Raw genomic sequence first — 15,312 nt, forward strand, 5'->3', positions numbered from 1 at the left:
AGATGTTTCGTCCAGCCCTAGAAGAGATCCGAGGCCTGGCAGGGGGAAGGGTCTTGCCGAGGTCTTTCAGCAAGCAGGGGGCCTAACCTGGACCCCGACCTGGAATCCTACTCTCAAGCCATGGTTCTTCTCTCCTTGCTTCCTGCACATCTGGAGGAGGCACACGAGGTTAGAAAGGAGAGCAATGCTGTGATTAGGGACCTAGGTCCTGGTTCCAGTGCTGCCATTACGTTGATGGGTGACCTTGGAGAATGAACTCACCTCTGTGGACCTCAATCTTGTTGTGCATAAAATGAAGGTTTAAACTCTATTGTTCTTCCTTACTCTCTTTCTTAAGCAATGGAGAGAAGGCAGCCCAGCCACATGCTTCAGCTGACTGAGGCACTTGGGGGTGGGCGAATGCTGGAGCTCAGAATCCCTTACGCCTAGTCTCTCTCCACACTGTGGCGGCCCCTAAGACAATGCAGAGAAACTCCTGGGCTCCAAGGAATGCAGGTTGAAAACTACAATTCCACTGCACTTGTAAACTGACATGTGCACCAAAGTGTCTGAGAAAGGCTGGATGGAAGATGTAGGATTTAAGCTGTCCTTTAAGAAGCGCAGGGAGGATCTGGATGGGAGGGAGGAAGAACATACTCACTGGGCAAGGTACAGAGTTGGGAATAAGTAGGGACTGACTTTGGGGAGGATAGAGGACAGCAGCCTAACTTTGGTGCACCATGCACCATTTTCTGCTTCATCTCTAGAGAGGGGCTCAAAGTACAACGAAGGTAACTGACCATGCAAGGCCACTGCCTGAGTCGAGACTAATCAGACAGACGTGGGCAATGGGCATCTTTGGTTCTGAGTCCCACAGGGAGGCTGTTGAGGACCCGACTTCCTTTATGTAGATGAAAAATCTAACATTTAAGAAGTCCTTCCCTCTCCCATCAGAGCAGGTGAACTCCCAGTGATCCACCAGAACTAGTGAAAGCAGAGTAGGTCAAGGGCAGTGTTGGCTCAACAATGATTTGAGTGTTCGAGACATCAGGTACCCCGGAAAAGGAGCTTTCTTTCCAGATGGGCATCTTCATGATCTCCAACACCAGGACGACCACTAGGATGCCCGACTCCTTACTATGTAAAGATTCTGTTGGCCCTGAGAGGATGCGTGTTCCCCTGACTGGTAAGGGGAAAGGGATAGAACTGAGAGAAATGGGGCAGAGTAGGGAGGGAAAAACTTTTAGTTGTAGGTCTTATTTCCCCACAACTTCCCTCTCATCTGTGGGTCTCTTACCCCGAGGAAGCTATGGCCAATATGTTTATGAGAGTAAAAAGAAAAATTCCTGCTGTTTTTCCTCTTTTCCTGAGGAATCTGGTTTTAGTTCTTTTAAACAAAAGCAAATGATAAATTCCCAGTTGGTCCTTGGTTTCACTGGTAAGCCTACAATTACAGTATTTGGCTAAAACAATTTGCAGATTTTGAGCTTTAGGGTGATGCTACAGTAAACGAAACAGGCAGCTTCTGAGGAAGCTGGAAAATGATTTTTTCCTAAGATGAATATTAAGAAAATGGAAACCACTTAGAAAGAAATCCTGACTTCTGAGGTATCAGGAAAGGTAAACACACACAGGCAGGAACACGGACAAGAACTCTTACTTTTTTCAATAACAAGCATTAGCTAAGGGAAAAAAAAAAGGAAACCTACCCCATCCTTATGCTATTCAAAATGCTAACTTCCTCCTCTGTGTGTGTGTGTGTGTGTGTGTGAGCATGCCTAACGGAAGCTGGACATTCGCAAGATTTTGCTCGCCAGCATCTCTCTGTGGTTTTAACACTCTGGGCGCTGTTTGTTTTAATGGAAAAATGGGGATAACACATGCATCTAGCTTTCCTCTTCCTTGAGTTTTCCTGACTTTCCAGTGAAAAATTTTATTCATAAAATTGATTCCTGAGATGCCCATTCTAAGGATCCCTAAACAGTTTTGTCAACACTTTAAATGAACACCATTATCTTGAATTCACTTAACTTTCTCACCCATTTTTGATGAACTTCTTGGTGGGTTTCTCCTAAGTATTCAGGCAGTTAAGTCCCTCACCATTCTTTCAATCCCCAAGAACGCCAACTGCTTAAATAAATCTGCTATATTCATAGTATTCTGCTAAATGCTTTAGAGGAATTGAAAAAAAGGTAAAAGATAAAGTCCCTACTCTATAGGGAAAAAGTCTGTTTTCCTTTGGGATAACCAATGGATAAGTAAGAAATACTTTATACAGGACGCGCTGCACGGATGGGGTCACCGCCATCAATACCAACCACAGCAGAACTGAAAGATGTTCCATACAAGCGACCGTTTCCAGTTCTCCTTCCACGGTATCAATGAGGAGGGGTTAACATTACAAGTGGGGACTTTTTAAAGTTCAGGGAATAGAAACTTCATAAAAAAAAAAAACCCTAATTGTAAGTCTGTGCTAACACCCTGGTGTACAATCTGTCAAAGTCACACCTGGATTCAGGGCGGCCTGAATTAATTAACAACTTTTCAATGTGTTAGTGCTAACATATGGCATTTAATTACTGCCTCCAAATCCATGAGTCTCTCCACTTTGAATTTCAAAATTATTTCTTCATCTTCCCGTAATCGGAACGTTGGATGGGAACACCCTGAGCTTCCTCTCTCTACTGGAAGCTTGCAGGTCATCACCCTCCCCTAACAATATTTAGTTAACTTGACTCCTGCGAGCTCTGAACTTGACACATGCACACAGCGGGTTTCGGAGGCAGCCTTGAGAAAAGAGTGGGCTTAAATGGCATTTCTGGATTTGAGGCTTTAAGGACTCCTGACAACTTGTGAGGTTGGACGGTTAAAGCAGGATGGATTTATTTATGCTTTGTCTACAGAGTGAAAAACAATCCTCTTGACCAGGAGCAGGACATATGAGGGAACAGCGACCACAGCCCCTGAGACCCCCATCACAGAACCAAAGGCAACCTCTCTGCTTTTCTCTCTCATCTCTCCCTGCTAGATCAACTTCCCATCCAGCAACTGCATTTCATTTTCAATCTTGCACAGCTGGTATCTTTTTCTGCCTAGCAACGGAGGATTAAAGCTGGAAAACAGGCCCTGGGATGGGACACAGAAAGGAAGAGAGTAACTATGTTTGTGCTAGTTTATGCTGGTGCCTGAAATCCACAGCCCGTCAATGTGCTTCATACCAGTACTCAACTACATGCAATGGGAAAACAACAACAAAGTTGGATTCTGTTGCAATTTGGGTATTCATTCAGTGTGTTCTTTTTAAAGGCCTCAACATTTTATTGCTAATCCAGAGTGGGATTTTTTTTTTTTTTTGGACACCTGGCACAGGGGAAGCACAAGGGCAGGAGGTAAAATGTTCCAAGTTTGCATAAATATGCTAGAGGCTGCAGCTTAAATCAGAGCCAATTATAGGAAGCCATGGAGATTGTGGACGACAGTTCAATAAAGTATGAAAGCGCAGGGCAGATGTAAGGGCAGGCTAACACTTCTGGGCTCTCCACAGAGCTTCCCTTCGTCAGAATCTCTGCGTGGACAAAGGCTTACAAGAGCGATTGCTTTTCTGGAATCCATTTGTCCATTGCTAATTAATCTGTGATTAGCAGCCGTTTCTTGCTCAGCAAATACAAAGTTTTAGCAATCTGAACATCGTGATGATGAAGACAGTTAACTGTCTAACTGTGATGAGTCCTTTGTGCTATCCATAAATGTCAGCAAACTCAATAGAAGTGCAATTAGAGCTCGTTAGATTTCTTTCACAACTACAGGAGCTATTTAGAGCCTCTGAGCCAAAGAAATCTTTGTGCTCTTTGAGGCTTGGAAACTATGCTTACCTGTCAAGACTGCCATGTGAAATCAGAAAAGGCTTGCAGCTCTTATCACTTGCTTTCAAAAATTATACATTTCCCTGATTCCTCAGTGAAGTCCAAGGAGAACCTTGAAACTGTTCACGTCTATGCAAGGTGAGGCTCCATCTGAGCATTCATAAACAAGAGTGCTTTAAAGGCAGCTTTCAGCCCACTGACACCTTTTGCCTTTTTTCCTTTACTGGAAATTCAGAAAGTGAAGGTCAATCTACAAAGCAAAGGGAGAACTGGCCCAACGAAAAGGTTTGGGGGATTTTCCTTCTTGGGGACAGATCTATGCTTTGGAAGTGCCGGCCTCTGCGGTTCAGAATGCACCAAATCAGCTGCCTTGGCTCGCCAGAATTAAGCCAATAATTTAGCAGAGCGAATATTAGCAGAGGGTACGCTCTTTAGAGACGTTAACTTACGTACTCCTCAAACAACTTCATCAGGTAGGTCTTACAAGAGGTGTTCAGACTATGACCACTGAGGCCCCCTCTTAGAGCTGGAGACCCTGAGGCTGGGCGGTTATGGAACCTGCTCGGGGGCACAACCAGGTCAGGGCCAGGGGTCAAGTCTGGGCCCCTCGAAAGAATTTTAAACTGCCACCACTCCGTGTTGCTTCCTGAAAAACAGCATTCTTAGGTAGTCTCTCATCTTAGTGAAACAGTGCCCAATCCTGCTTGTCTTCTGAGATCATGCCAAATTGGGTGCGCCCATGGCAGATTTATTCTGTCGTCATGGCTCTAGACGCAAGGCAAGTATCACCCTCAGGCTCCAGAGCAGACACCAAGGGCAATGAAGCCTTCTGAGACCTCCCGGAAGCCATCCTGTGGGCAGGATGCTCTAAGTCAGGGTTCATGCCTGTGCAGTAGAGAAGGCAAAAGAAGAAATCGTTTCATGGTTCAACGATTTGGGTATTTCAGGTGAAACATTTCCAACTCAGTTCTCTAATGCGTCATGTTTTTGTAACTATGACCTGAGGTTCACAAATAAGACAAACCCTTCTCTACAGATGTTTGTTCCATGGCCCTTGTCCTGACACCGTTTAGGAGAATTATGGGGCCAAAGGACGGGGAACATCTTTTGGTGGCCAGAAGCTCCCAGATGACCTTCACTGGCAGGATTCATCTCACAAAGACAAGATTCCTCTCTCCTCTCTCCCACGAGGAATAGAACAGACTATCAACACGTACTTCTGGAGCAAATTGTCTAGGGCCTTCTGCGTGGGTAGAGCTCTCAGTGCAGAGCCCTATAAGGCCAGGGAAAAATCTGGGTGATGACAATAATCAACATTTTAGAGAAGTGCTCTGTCACTTGCAAAGCACTGTAACAAATAGCTTATATGACTTGGGAAGAAAAGCCAACCTTCGCCAGGCCATTACCATTATTCCTGTTTTATGAATGAAGAGATTAAAGTTCAGTCTTTAAGTGACTTTTAGATACTTCAATCAGCCAGACTGTCTGTCACTAAGAGCCATGAGGTCAGGGGCAGTGTCTTCTGTAGTCTTTTCTTCTTCATCTTTTAAAAATTCATTGCTGCTGCCCCAGCCCCCAGCAACATGCCTGGCGCACAGTCAGTCATCAATGAATAACTGTGAATAAAGGGAGATGTGACTTGATCAAGGTCCCACAACAAAGCAGTGGCAGATTTTAGACCCTCCCACACTAATGCCACGTGTGTGATAAAGCAGTGCAGGAAAAAGGGACTCAGCTCTCAGAAAAGCGTGCGGCTGACTGCAAGATGGTGGGAAAGTACCCGACTCTACTCCCCAACAGACAGATCAAGCGCCAGCAGCACCGTGAGGCGACCTGGGATTTTCTTCAAAACTTGCTAGCTGTGAAGAAGCCAGAAAATGGGATGCACTACAATTAGCAAAAAAACACCTTGTGGAGAGATTTAGAGCCCAATCATAATTTACATTCGCAGATATGCAGATCTCCAAGTGCATGGCTTCTGCCCTGATTACTAATTAATGAGGTGCTCGTGGAAGGAAACAGTGCTGATTATGTCAGCCTTGTGGGACAGCGAGGCCCTGAGGTCTGCGACGCTAGAAGATTCCTTTAACACACATTTTAGTAAATTCAAAGAACAAAACAGGGACAGACGGTTTGTACAAATGGAAGCAAAAGCTTAAGAGCGAAATGTGGCGATCAACCCTCCCGTCTCTTGGAGAGGCAAATCTCAATTCTTTCAGGGACCTCATCAAATGCATCTTTCTGCACCAAGTGTAAGTTTATTTAATCAGGAGACTGAATTCTGAATGAATTTGGATGCAAATGCACGGGTACAGTTTAGAGAAAAGTGCTGTAAGACAGTCTCCAAGCCAGAGAGGAGCCAACACAAAGCAGAAAAAATCCGAATTCTTAGTGGGTGGCCCCTTCCTGCTCCTCTCTGCACAGGATAAGGTCATTCCTTCCCAATGGGGGTCCTGTGCTGCTCTGTGGGAGGAAATACACAAGAGCCAAAGGCCACAGGGTCACCACACAGAGCAAGTCCCAAACAGAGGGACACGAAAAACCATTTCTTATAACATCTCTGTAGGTCTCTACACCGACGATAAATGAGGCAGGAGAAGAAGTTCAAGTTTCTCCAAACGTGCCAGCTGCAGCGACAAGTTTCCTGGAGCAGCTCTCTCTGCCATTCAGGGACAAAAAGCAACTGGGGCTGGCTCCTCCCTCCCCCACCTGACTTCTTAACTTAAAGAAACAGACATGAAATGAGATAGTCAGTCACCACCTACCGTTTGACTTTTCACTGTCTGCAGGTTTCATCTGAATGGGGTGATGCATCTAAAAACACAAAAGTGAGAGAGTAAAGGCAGATTGAACAACCGTACAGACAGTCTCAGAAATCCCATACTGTTAAACTCGAGTCCTGATATTCTTACCAGGGCACATCAATAACAACAGGACCACTCCCAGTTAAAAGTAACCACATTAAAATGCAAGCCTGCGTTTAATGTTCAGGAATAGAATCCTTTTAAGTCATGGGGCACCGGGATGCAGTATTTAAAAGCTTGGGCTTTGCAGTTGCACTTGAATTTGAACCCTGGTTCTGCCACTGAGTCTAGTTTCTGTCTTTATCTTATAGGTAGTTCTGGTTCTGCCTTTCCATATAGCTGTGTGATCTTGGGCAAGTGTCTTAACTTCTCTGAGCTTCAGCTTCCTCATCCGTGAAATGGAGATAGCACCTGCATAATAGGGTTGTAAGAATTAAATGAGAAAATGCATGTAAAGTGCTTAGTAAACGGGGTGTAGGGAAAAAATAGCTGTTGTTATTTCATATTATTACAAATTTACACGCAGCTTATCTTCGTTTTTCTTCTGGCCATTCTATGTCTGCTGCATGGCTTTTTCTTAGGTCTCATAGTTACGGGTAATCTGAAGATCTAGCAGTTGATTGATTTAGGCACCATTACATAGTTTTGATTAAGCACAAAGCACAAAGGAATAGGGGGAGCGAGGGACCTTCCAATCACGTTCAGCACATATGGAGGAGCAGAAAGAACCTGAGACAAAGTGGAGCCAAGATCCCAAATATGGCAGAACCGGGTTCTCTACAGCTCTTTACACAACGCGGATCACTCCATGTGCGTGATGCGCAGTTTTCTCCACGTGCAGAATGCTACCAGCATTTCCAATTAAACTAAATTCCTCAGACTACTTTCAAAGGTCCGCTTGCTTCATGTTTCATCTCACCCCAAGGAACACAGAAGCCACAGCGTAGAAGGAATCACTGGCTGCACACATGCTTTTATTATAATGGGTCCCGTTCTCTCTGAACCTTTAATTTCCCCAGTGGACTTCCAGCACTTGCAAGCCACAGCTCTGGGTTTTATCTCATTTAAATGAAAGGGGAATGGTACTTGGCTCTGGCGCTTCAATGATGGGGAACGATTATCCGGCAGTCAGGACCAGGTACATGAGACGCCTGCCAGGGTCTTCAAAACACGAGAGGAAGAGGAAACAGCAAGTACTATCAGGGGCCAAGAGGCTAAACAATTCAGAGCTGCTTCGTTTATACTAAAAGGCAAGATGATCCTACACGTAGAACATAGGCCCTGAGATGTGGCATCTACTCGTATTCCCACTCCATTGATTAATATGTTCCATTTGTGGAGGAGAGACTAGAATGAGAATAGCCGGTTTAGGGGTCAGTAAGTAGACCAGTCTTTTCAGAAAAGACTGGAACATATACCTAAAAAGCAGGCAGAACTAAACTGTGGGAACCCTGAATTGGGCTAAGGAGTGTGGCCTCTATCCTATAGGTAAGGGAGAGAATGACAAAAAAAAAAAAAAAAATAAATGTTTGAGGAAGATGGACCAAGTCCTTGAGTAAGCTATCCTTCCAACACGCCTGCATCCACTCATTCAGCAAACACGTATGAAGTGCCTCCTGTGTCCCAGGCTCGAGACCAAGAACTGAGGAATGAAGGCCAAGTGAAGAGGTTTTGGGGGCTCACTATGTGGTGGGGAAGCCTGACATGTAAACAGCCCCCAGCAATACGGTCAGTGCTGTGGAGACACAGGAACGAGGCGTTGTGGGAGCCCAGGGGAGCAGGAACTTCATTCTGCCCGGCGAGGTAAGCGACTGCTTTGCAGCAAAGGTGATATCTGATTCGAGGCCTCAAGGCCAAGTTGGGCTTGCTGGCAGAGGAAGAGGGGATGGCGTTTGAAACCAATGGAATATCCCACACAAACACAGTGGTGAGAAAGAGTGTAGTTCCTCCTGGCAAGGGGTCCAGAGTGTCTGTGGGGAAGCACACGAGGAGAGGCCACGAAGATCGTGGGTGTCCAGCTCTCAGAGGATCTTGTGCGCCAGGGCACTGAAAGGTTGTCTAAAAGCCAATGGTCAGGCGTGGGAGATTTAAGTAGCAAAGGCAACGACATGAAACTTGTATTCTAGGAAAGTCATTTTTGGCTACAGTGGAGGATGGATTATAGAGGAGAGGTGGAGGAGGCAGGGAGAATGGTTAAGAGGGCACTGCAAACATCCATGTGAAACTGAAGGTACAAAGAGGCAACTGGCTGGATGTGGGGATGAGCAGGAGAAAGAAGCCCAGCCTGAGACCACTAGACATACTGTGGGAACATCGCCCAAATAGGGAAAATGTAATAAAGTAGTTTTGGGGGAGACGGATGAGAGCAGGTCTGGATGTGCCACATTTGCTGTGACTGCGGATGTAGAGAGGAGTTGCGAATGCGTGTCTCAAGCTCTAAAGATTGCTCTGGGAGGTGGCAGCAGAGGCCACAGCCATGGATGAAACCGCACAGAGAGAGAACACGTATTGAAGAGAGACAAGAGCCAGGGACAGACCATGGAGAATATCAGAAAGTGGAGCCTAAGAGGGACAGAGGGAAGGGCAGTCAGAGCAGCAGGAGCAACTGTTGCACAAGAACCACGTGGCGAGAGCTTCAAGAAGAACATGGTAGTCAGAGCAAGTGCTGCCAGGCCCCACAGTGAAAATGCTCGAGCATCCTTTTGGATTTGGCAATAAAATATTCTTTAGGGGGCCTGGCCCTGTAGCCTAGTGGTTAAGTTCGGTGCACTCCACTTTGGTGGGCCAGGTTCAGTTCCTGGGCACAGACCTACACTGCTCCTCTATCAGTGGGCATGCTGTGATGGTGGCTCACATGAAAAATAGAAGAAGACTGGCAACAGATGTTAGCTCAGGGTGAATCTTTCTCAGCAAAAAAAAAAACCTTTACGGAATTTATCAAAAGTAGTTTCTGTAGGGTGGTGGGGGCCAGAATGCCAGTTTGTAGGGAGTGGGGAAGTAACAGGAAAGATAACAGAGGGTATGCTAAATGTAGACAACTATTTCAAGACAACTAGCTGAAAACGGGGGAAGATAGGAAGCTTAAAGGAAGATGGGGTGGAGGAGTCTTTCTTTTCCAGGTAGAAAGACTTGAACAGGTTAATATGCTGAAAAGACTCAGATGAGATGCACAGATTAAAGGTCTAGGAGAGAGGAGATAAGTGTGCCTACATCATGTATGGGACAAAGAAAGGAAATGGATATGACTCTTGCTTGCAGGGAGCTTACGATCCATCATGGTGGTTGACGTGCACATAGAAGGATGAAGAAATGTGACCGACATGAGAAAAGGAGCGCAGAGTGCATGAGCGTTCGGTTCTATCTGTGAAGGGCGTGGAGGTCTGCAGGGAGAATCTGGGAGCTGCAAGGTCAAATTCATTCAACTCTAAAGCTGTGAAGGGCCCCGGGAATCATTTAGTCTGATGCTCTCCTTTCTAGGTCTGAAGGGAATAAGTAGTTTCACTAAGGACACACAGCTGGTTGATGGCAGAGTTGGGATCAGAAATCTAAGCTCCCTGCTCTTAATCCAGTGTCAATTCCACCATACCACATTGCTTCTCCAACAAACACCCAACGTGGGACTACCATGAAGAGCAGCAGGCTCCCCTCACTGAAGGCGCCTGCAACATCCCCTTAGGTGAAAGCAATCTTCCCTTCTCTAAACTCTCATTACACTTCATGTATGATGCGTATTACTCTAAGACTTGACTCTTGGTTTCCTTGCAGCTGCTGAGAGAACTGGATCAGTTTCTGACCTAAGACTATCCAGAAGGCTCAGGAATGACACAGGGTTGTAATAAAGCAGCCATTGCCACTGCAGACTTGAACTTTCTTTTGGGCCCAGAGGTGGGAAAGAAGGTCAGTTGACCAGAAGGTCAACTTCACAGAGATCTGGATCACCTATCCTGGTGCGTTCCGAATGGGTGGTCCTCTGAAGACAATTAAGAAAACGTATGTAGAGCACTGTGACCTTCTTGGAGAGAGGTGTTCAATCAGCGCCGTATTAGGAATGGCTCATTATTGTGAGTAGTTCATTTGAGTTACAAATTTCTGATCAGATACAGGATGTAAATGTCAAGGAAGACAAAAAACGGTTTGGAGGAGTGGTTCTCACAGTGTTGTTTCACTTCCTCAAAATCTCATGATTCCAAGAATTTTGGGAGATTTGTCGAGTGGAGGAGGGAAGTTATTCTTAAGGAGCAAATGTTCTAGTTTAAAGTTTCAAGTTGTAACAGCGGGATTCTTTGCCTATAACAGGAAATGTTTTCAAAGATTTGACCCAGTATGACTCCTAGGACTACTCATTCATTCACTTATTTCTGCCTTTACCAGCCACTCTGGTAGGTGCCGTGGATACATGGATAGACGGAAAAGAGTTCTCGTCGTGATGGAGCTTGTAATGTAGTGGTAGAGACAGACAAGCATCTCCCATAGGACGACGTGTGCAGGGTGGGAACTCAGAGGAGAGATACTAGCATGGATGAAAGAAGGGCAACCTGGAGAAGGTTCTCAGCTGAAGCCATGTTGGAGTCCAATCTTGAAGGAATCTTAATGCTAGTCATGACATGAGTGAAGATTTCAGGGAAGGAACGAGATACTCGAAGGCAAGGAGTAAGAGAAAATAGGTTATGTTGTTACTAAAGAATGATGCTATGACATTCTAACCAACAGAGGCAAGCAAGAGAAGTCTACAAGATCATTCACCAAATACAAAATACCTAAACACAACAAGACGCACAGTAAGGGATATATTCATGGATCGAACAATTTCAAGTAGGAAGAAATCAATGCAAGTCTACTCAACCCTGCATTAAAACTGTCCTAGGAACTAGGATTGGCAGCCAGTGACCACACCCTTGCCACCTTCCTCAAACACTCAAGATGAAACCTGTGTGAGAGCTGTTGCTTCTCAACACTGCTGCTGTCGCAACTAGGGAAGCTAGCTGTCTCCACTGCCAGAGTTGAATGGGACAGGAGTTGGAGCTCCCTGCTGTGCTCTGCACTTGGGGATCCCAGTTGACAGCAAGTGGCCAGAGGAAGAGCCAAAGAATTACGCAGTCCCTCTTCCAATCTTCTAATGTCTCACCAGTTGTAAGGGAATCTCAGGGTCAGGATTAAGGCTAGTCCTTCCTCCTGTCTATGGCGAGTGAGCACATGATCGGCAAGAATTTTTACAAGAAGTCCCCTAAGAGACATGCATTAATTAAACTGAAGCTGAGTCTCCAGGACGATACAGGATTAGATGTGTCCGCAAAAACCTTCAGTGGCCTGTACTGTCAGGATCTGTCTATACTGTTGGAGAAGTCCAGGAATTTCATGAACCCCAGCCTGTGACATTCACAGGGTAGTTTTCCTGAGGCCAGGTGAAATGGTAGCAGTGCGTCCCTGACTGTGTTCAAGGCAGCTGTCCTTGGAGCAAACTCCAGTTGTCTTAAACCAGGCTCCCTGTTGGCAGAGTGCTGGTTCCAGGGACATAGCAAGATCAATCACTTTGGAAATACATCCTGGTCCATGGGAGTAAATGTGACTTAATGTATTTCATCAAGTTCACATTTTTATGGAGAAAGCCTTCTAAATCCATTTCCTTGAAGATCTCTATGACTGCACATGAATTTCTTTTTCGTTTTTATTGCAGACCAACTTTTCGCTTCAAGCTACGCATTAAGGTACTGGTTAACTTCTTGGTCTCCATTTAGTCCTACTTGTTTAAAAACAAATGAAACCTAACAAAAGGGGAAACTGTAAGAACTCCCCCCCTCCCTCCCTTCTGTTTCTCAGAAATCCGTTGTTTAATTGCAGTTCCATCTGCGTATTAAGCAATGCATCACACACAGAAGGTGGAGCCTGTTCAGAGGAGGGTCCCGTGATCACAGCTCACTGAGGTGCCACTTCTTCAGGGGCTGACCAGGTTTTCATAATACGCAGGCTCCTCCTCTCTGACACAGGCAGAGCTGCCATCCATGCCTCCAGTCTTGTGGGAAGCTGTCAGTGCTGGAGCACGCCAACGTTCCAGAATAAAGCCTCTACCCCTTATCCTCCCTCCTAATGAGGCAGAGGCCTTTGGCCTTCCCTCTGCTTCTCCCTCGGTAGACACATAGGGCGCCAGAACTGGGTTTTCCAATGCCTGGTCTTCAGAATGGCAGATCTCTGATAGGACCTGTCGCTCCTCATTCCTGAATATGTTGACCTTCGATTCGTCACAGAAGAGCCCAGCTGTGGCTCATGAAAATGAAAATGAGGATATGAATTTGGAGCAAAGCCATTACCCAAAGTCTATGGGGGTAAGTGCACTATAGGGAGCTGTACATAACCCAGGCTACAGCTGTCACTGCCTCCATTACGAGTCCTATCGTGTCACAGGGACAGAGATGAGGCTGGGCCACAGAGCAGCAGCATTCACTAACCACACTCTCTCGAGTTCCCATTACAGACCAAGTCGGCTGTGATTCCCCCAAACCTTTCTGCCTGAGGCCTGTGATGAATACAATTCTGAGTTTAAATAGCCAACGTTAACACAAGCCGGGCCTGGAAGGAGGACCTGGGGGGAGGAACCTGGGGGAAGGACGTGGTTGAGGGGAAGGTGATGCGGCGGGTTTCGCACACAGAGGAGAACTTGTGTTGAGCCGTGTTTAACCCCAGCCATTACCAACTGATGAGTTAACCACCTTTAACACAAGATTCAATAAAACATGCCATTCCTAACCTGAAATGGGTTTTACAGAGTCACTGTTACGCATCTCATTATTAAACCTATCGTGACCCCTTGAGAGAGCAGCCGTGATGGCCCATATTATAAGCTTACTGCCCATAAAATATTTAAAGGGAGAAAAAGAAGGGAGGGAAAGAAGTGAATTCACCAAAGACCTATGGACCAAATGAGAAAATTACAGGATTCCAGCCACGTAGAGACAAACTGGAATTTTTCTTTCACGACAATGCAAATGATTCAGGCAGAATACTGTATGTCTTGCTGTACAGTAGACTATGAAATACCAAAAGCACGTAGACCTTCTGAATTTTTCTCGAAAGTTTTATAAATGGCAAAAAGAAGTTTCACCAGAACTGCCACCAACTGGAGACAAACCATCCCGTCAAATGAAAGTGTCAATATTGTTAAGGGTTCTTCTATGACAGGAAGGAGCCTCCAAAGCTAGATAGGCTGGCTTATCTCTCTAGGAAGGGAATTTTGCCATTTGAGTCACTGTTATAGTATTCTGCACAGAGGACACTGGGAGGAAACAAAGGTAGCCTGAGGAATGTTGACTTATCAGTATTGACAAGAACTTTTGAATTTCTCTCATGTTTTTTTTTATGGTAACAGGATGGTAAACCTGCTAAGATATCTTTAATAGAATAACACCTCCGTAAGAATGCAGACAAAAATAGCTATACCTGTTAAGTAAAGTGGAGCATTTAGGCAATTTTTGTGAAAACGGAGGAAATCGTCCCTTTGCTCTCAATTTTCCTGTGCCAAGCATTGTTGTAGGCTCTTTATATGTGTTAACTGTGATAATTATCACAACAACCCCGAGATAGGTATCTATGAGGAACCAACTGGAGAGAGAGATTAAATAACTGGGCCAAGCCATATAGCACGTTAGAAGTGGAGAAGGGATTCAAACTCGGGACTGAGGCCGGAGTATAAGCACCTCTACTCCTCCATACTGCCCTAGCATATATTCAGATAGTTGTGCTGCATGAGTTTCAGGTTTCTAAGAACCTATAAAATCACCAAAATTTTCCTCTTCCATACTAGACACAAAGACCATCTCAATCTCTAGGTTTCTTTCCAATTAGAAACTCATATATGAATGTGTGCAGTATTCATGTGTACATGCCTAAGTATGTACGCATTTCACATGCACATATAAAATATTTTAAATTAGCCTCAGAACAAAAACTATTGTCTGAGTTTTCTCCACGAAAAAGGCAGGAAAGAAAACTTAAAAGGCTATAGTGATTGAAAGAAAAAAAAACCCACAGCCTTATAGCCATGGTAGGAAACTACAGCCCAATCCATGTGCCATTTGACCGTGAAGGAACGGTATGTTCCAATCCAGAGAGGCAATGCTCGTTCTTCTACGATCCCTTCTGGCTCTTCTCAATAAGACACACAAAATGGAACTAGACCCTGAGCTTTGTTTCATGGGACAAGCTATCTGAAATCTTCTCTACCTAAGCTAATGAGAAGCAAATTGGTGATGAGCAAGATCAACTATCAATTATTCTGTGAGAAGAAAGTAGTATTTTTGAATCACTGAAATTAACTGAGCTTACATTTTGTGGTTTCTTCACAACCTGTTAGTGCAAAGAAGTACATTGGAATCTATAGAATGAGTCAAAGTATGAACCACTTATTGGATAGGCCTGGGTATTTGTGCAATGATTCGATTGTGCAATGTCTGTTTACTTGAATACTGCTTTGGAAATTGTGGAGAAAACTGAGTGCAGAGTTGCCCTCTGAAGACGCGAATTCTTTGTTGGAAGCAGTGTGTGGGTCATCTATGCGTTGGTCATGGTACTATCCCGAACTGCGTTTTTGTGCATCGCCATTAATTGAGTTAACATACGAGGTGCATAGAACACTTTCAACCAATATTTGCTGACAGATATTTTTATGAACGTTA

General features: G+C 45.0%; 1 protein-coding gene across 13 annotated transcripts in view; it reads right to left on the bottom strand.

Annotated features, from left to right (window-relative positions):
- CELF2 (CUGBP Elav-like family member 2) overlaps positions 1-15,312 on the bottom strand; it is a 507,313-nt gene that overhangs the window by 78,948 nt on the left and 413,053 nt on the right. For all 13 annotated transcript variants that reach the window (XM_046678505.1, XM_046678506.1, XM_046678503.1 and 10 more), the window contains one exon: positions 6,608-6,656. In XM_046678505.1, coding sequence (XP_046534461.1) covers positions 6,608-6,656 — 49 coding nt within the window. The remainder of the gene's footprint in view (positions 1-6,607; positions 6,657-15,312) is intronic.

The sequence above is a fragment of the Equus quagga genome, chromosome 12 (genome assembly GCF_021613505.1).
Source record: "Equus quagga isolate Etosha38 chromosome 12, UCLA_HA_Equagga_1.0, whole genome shotgun sequence".
NCBI classification, from domain to species: Eukaryota; Metazoa; Chordata; class Mammalia; order Perissodactyla; family Equidae; genus Equus; species Equus quagga.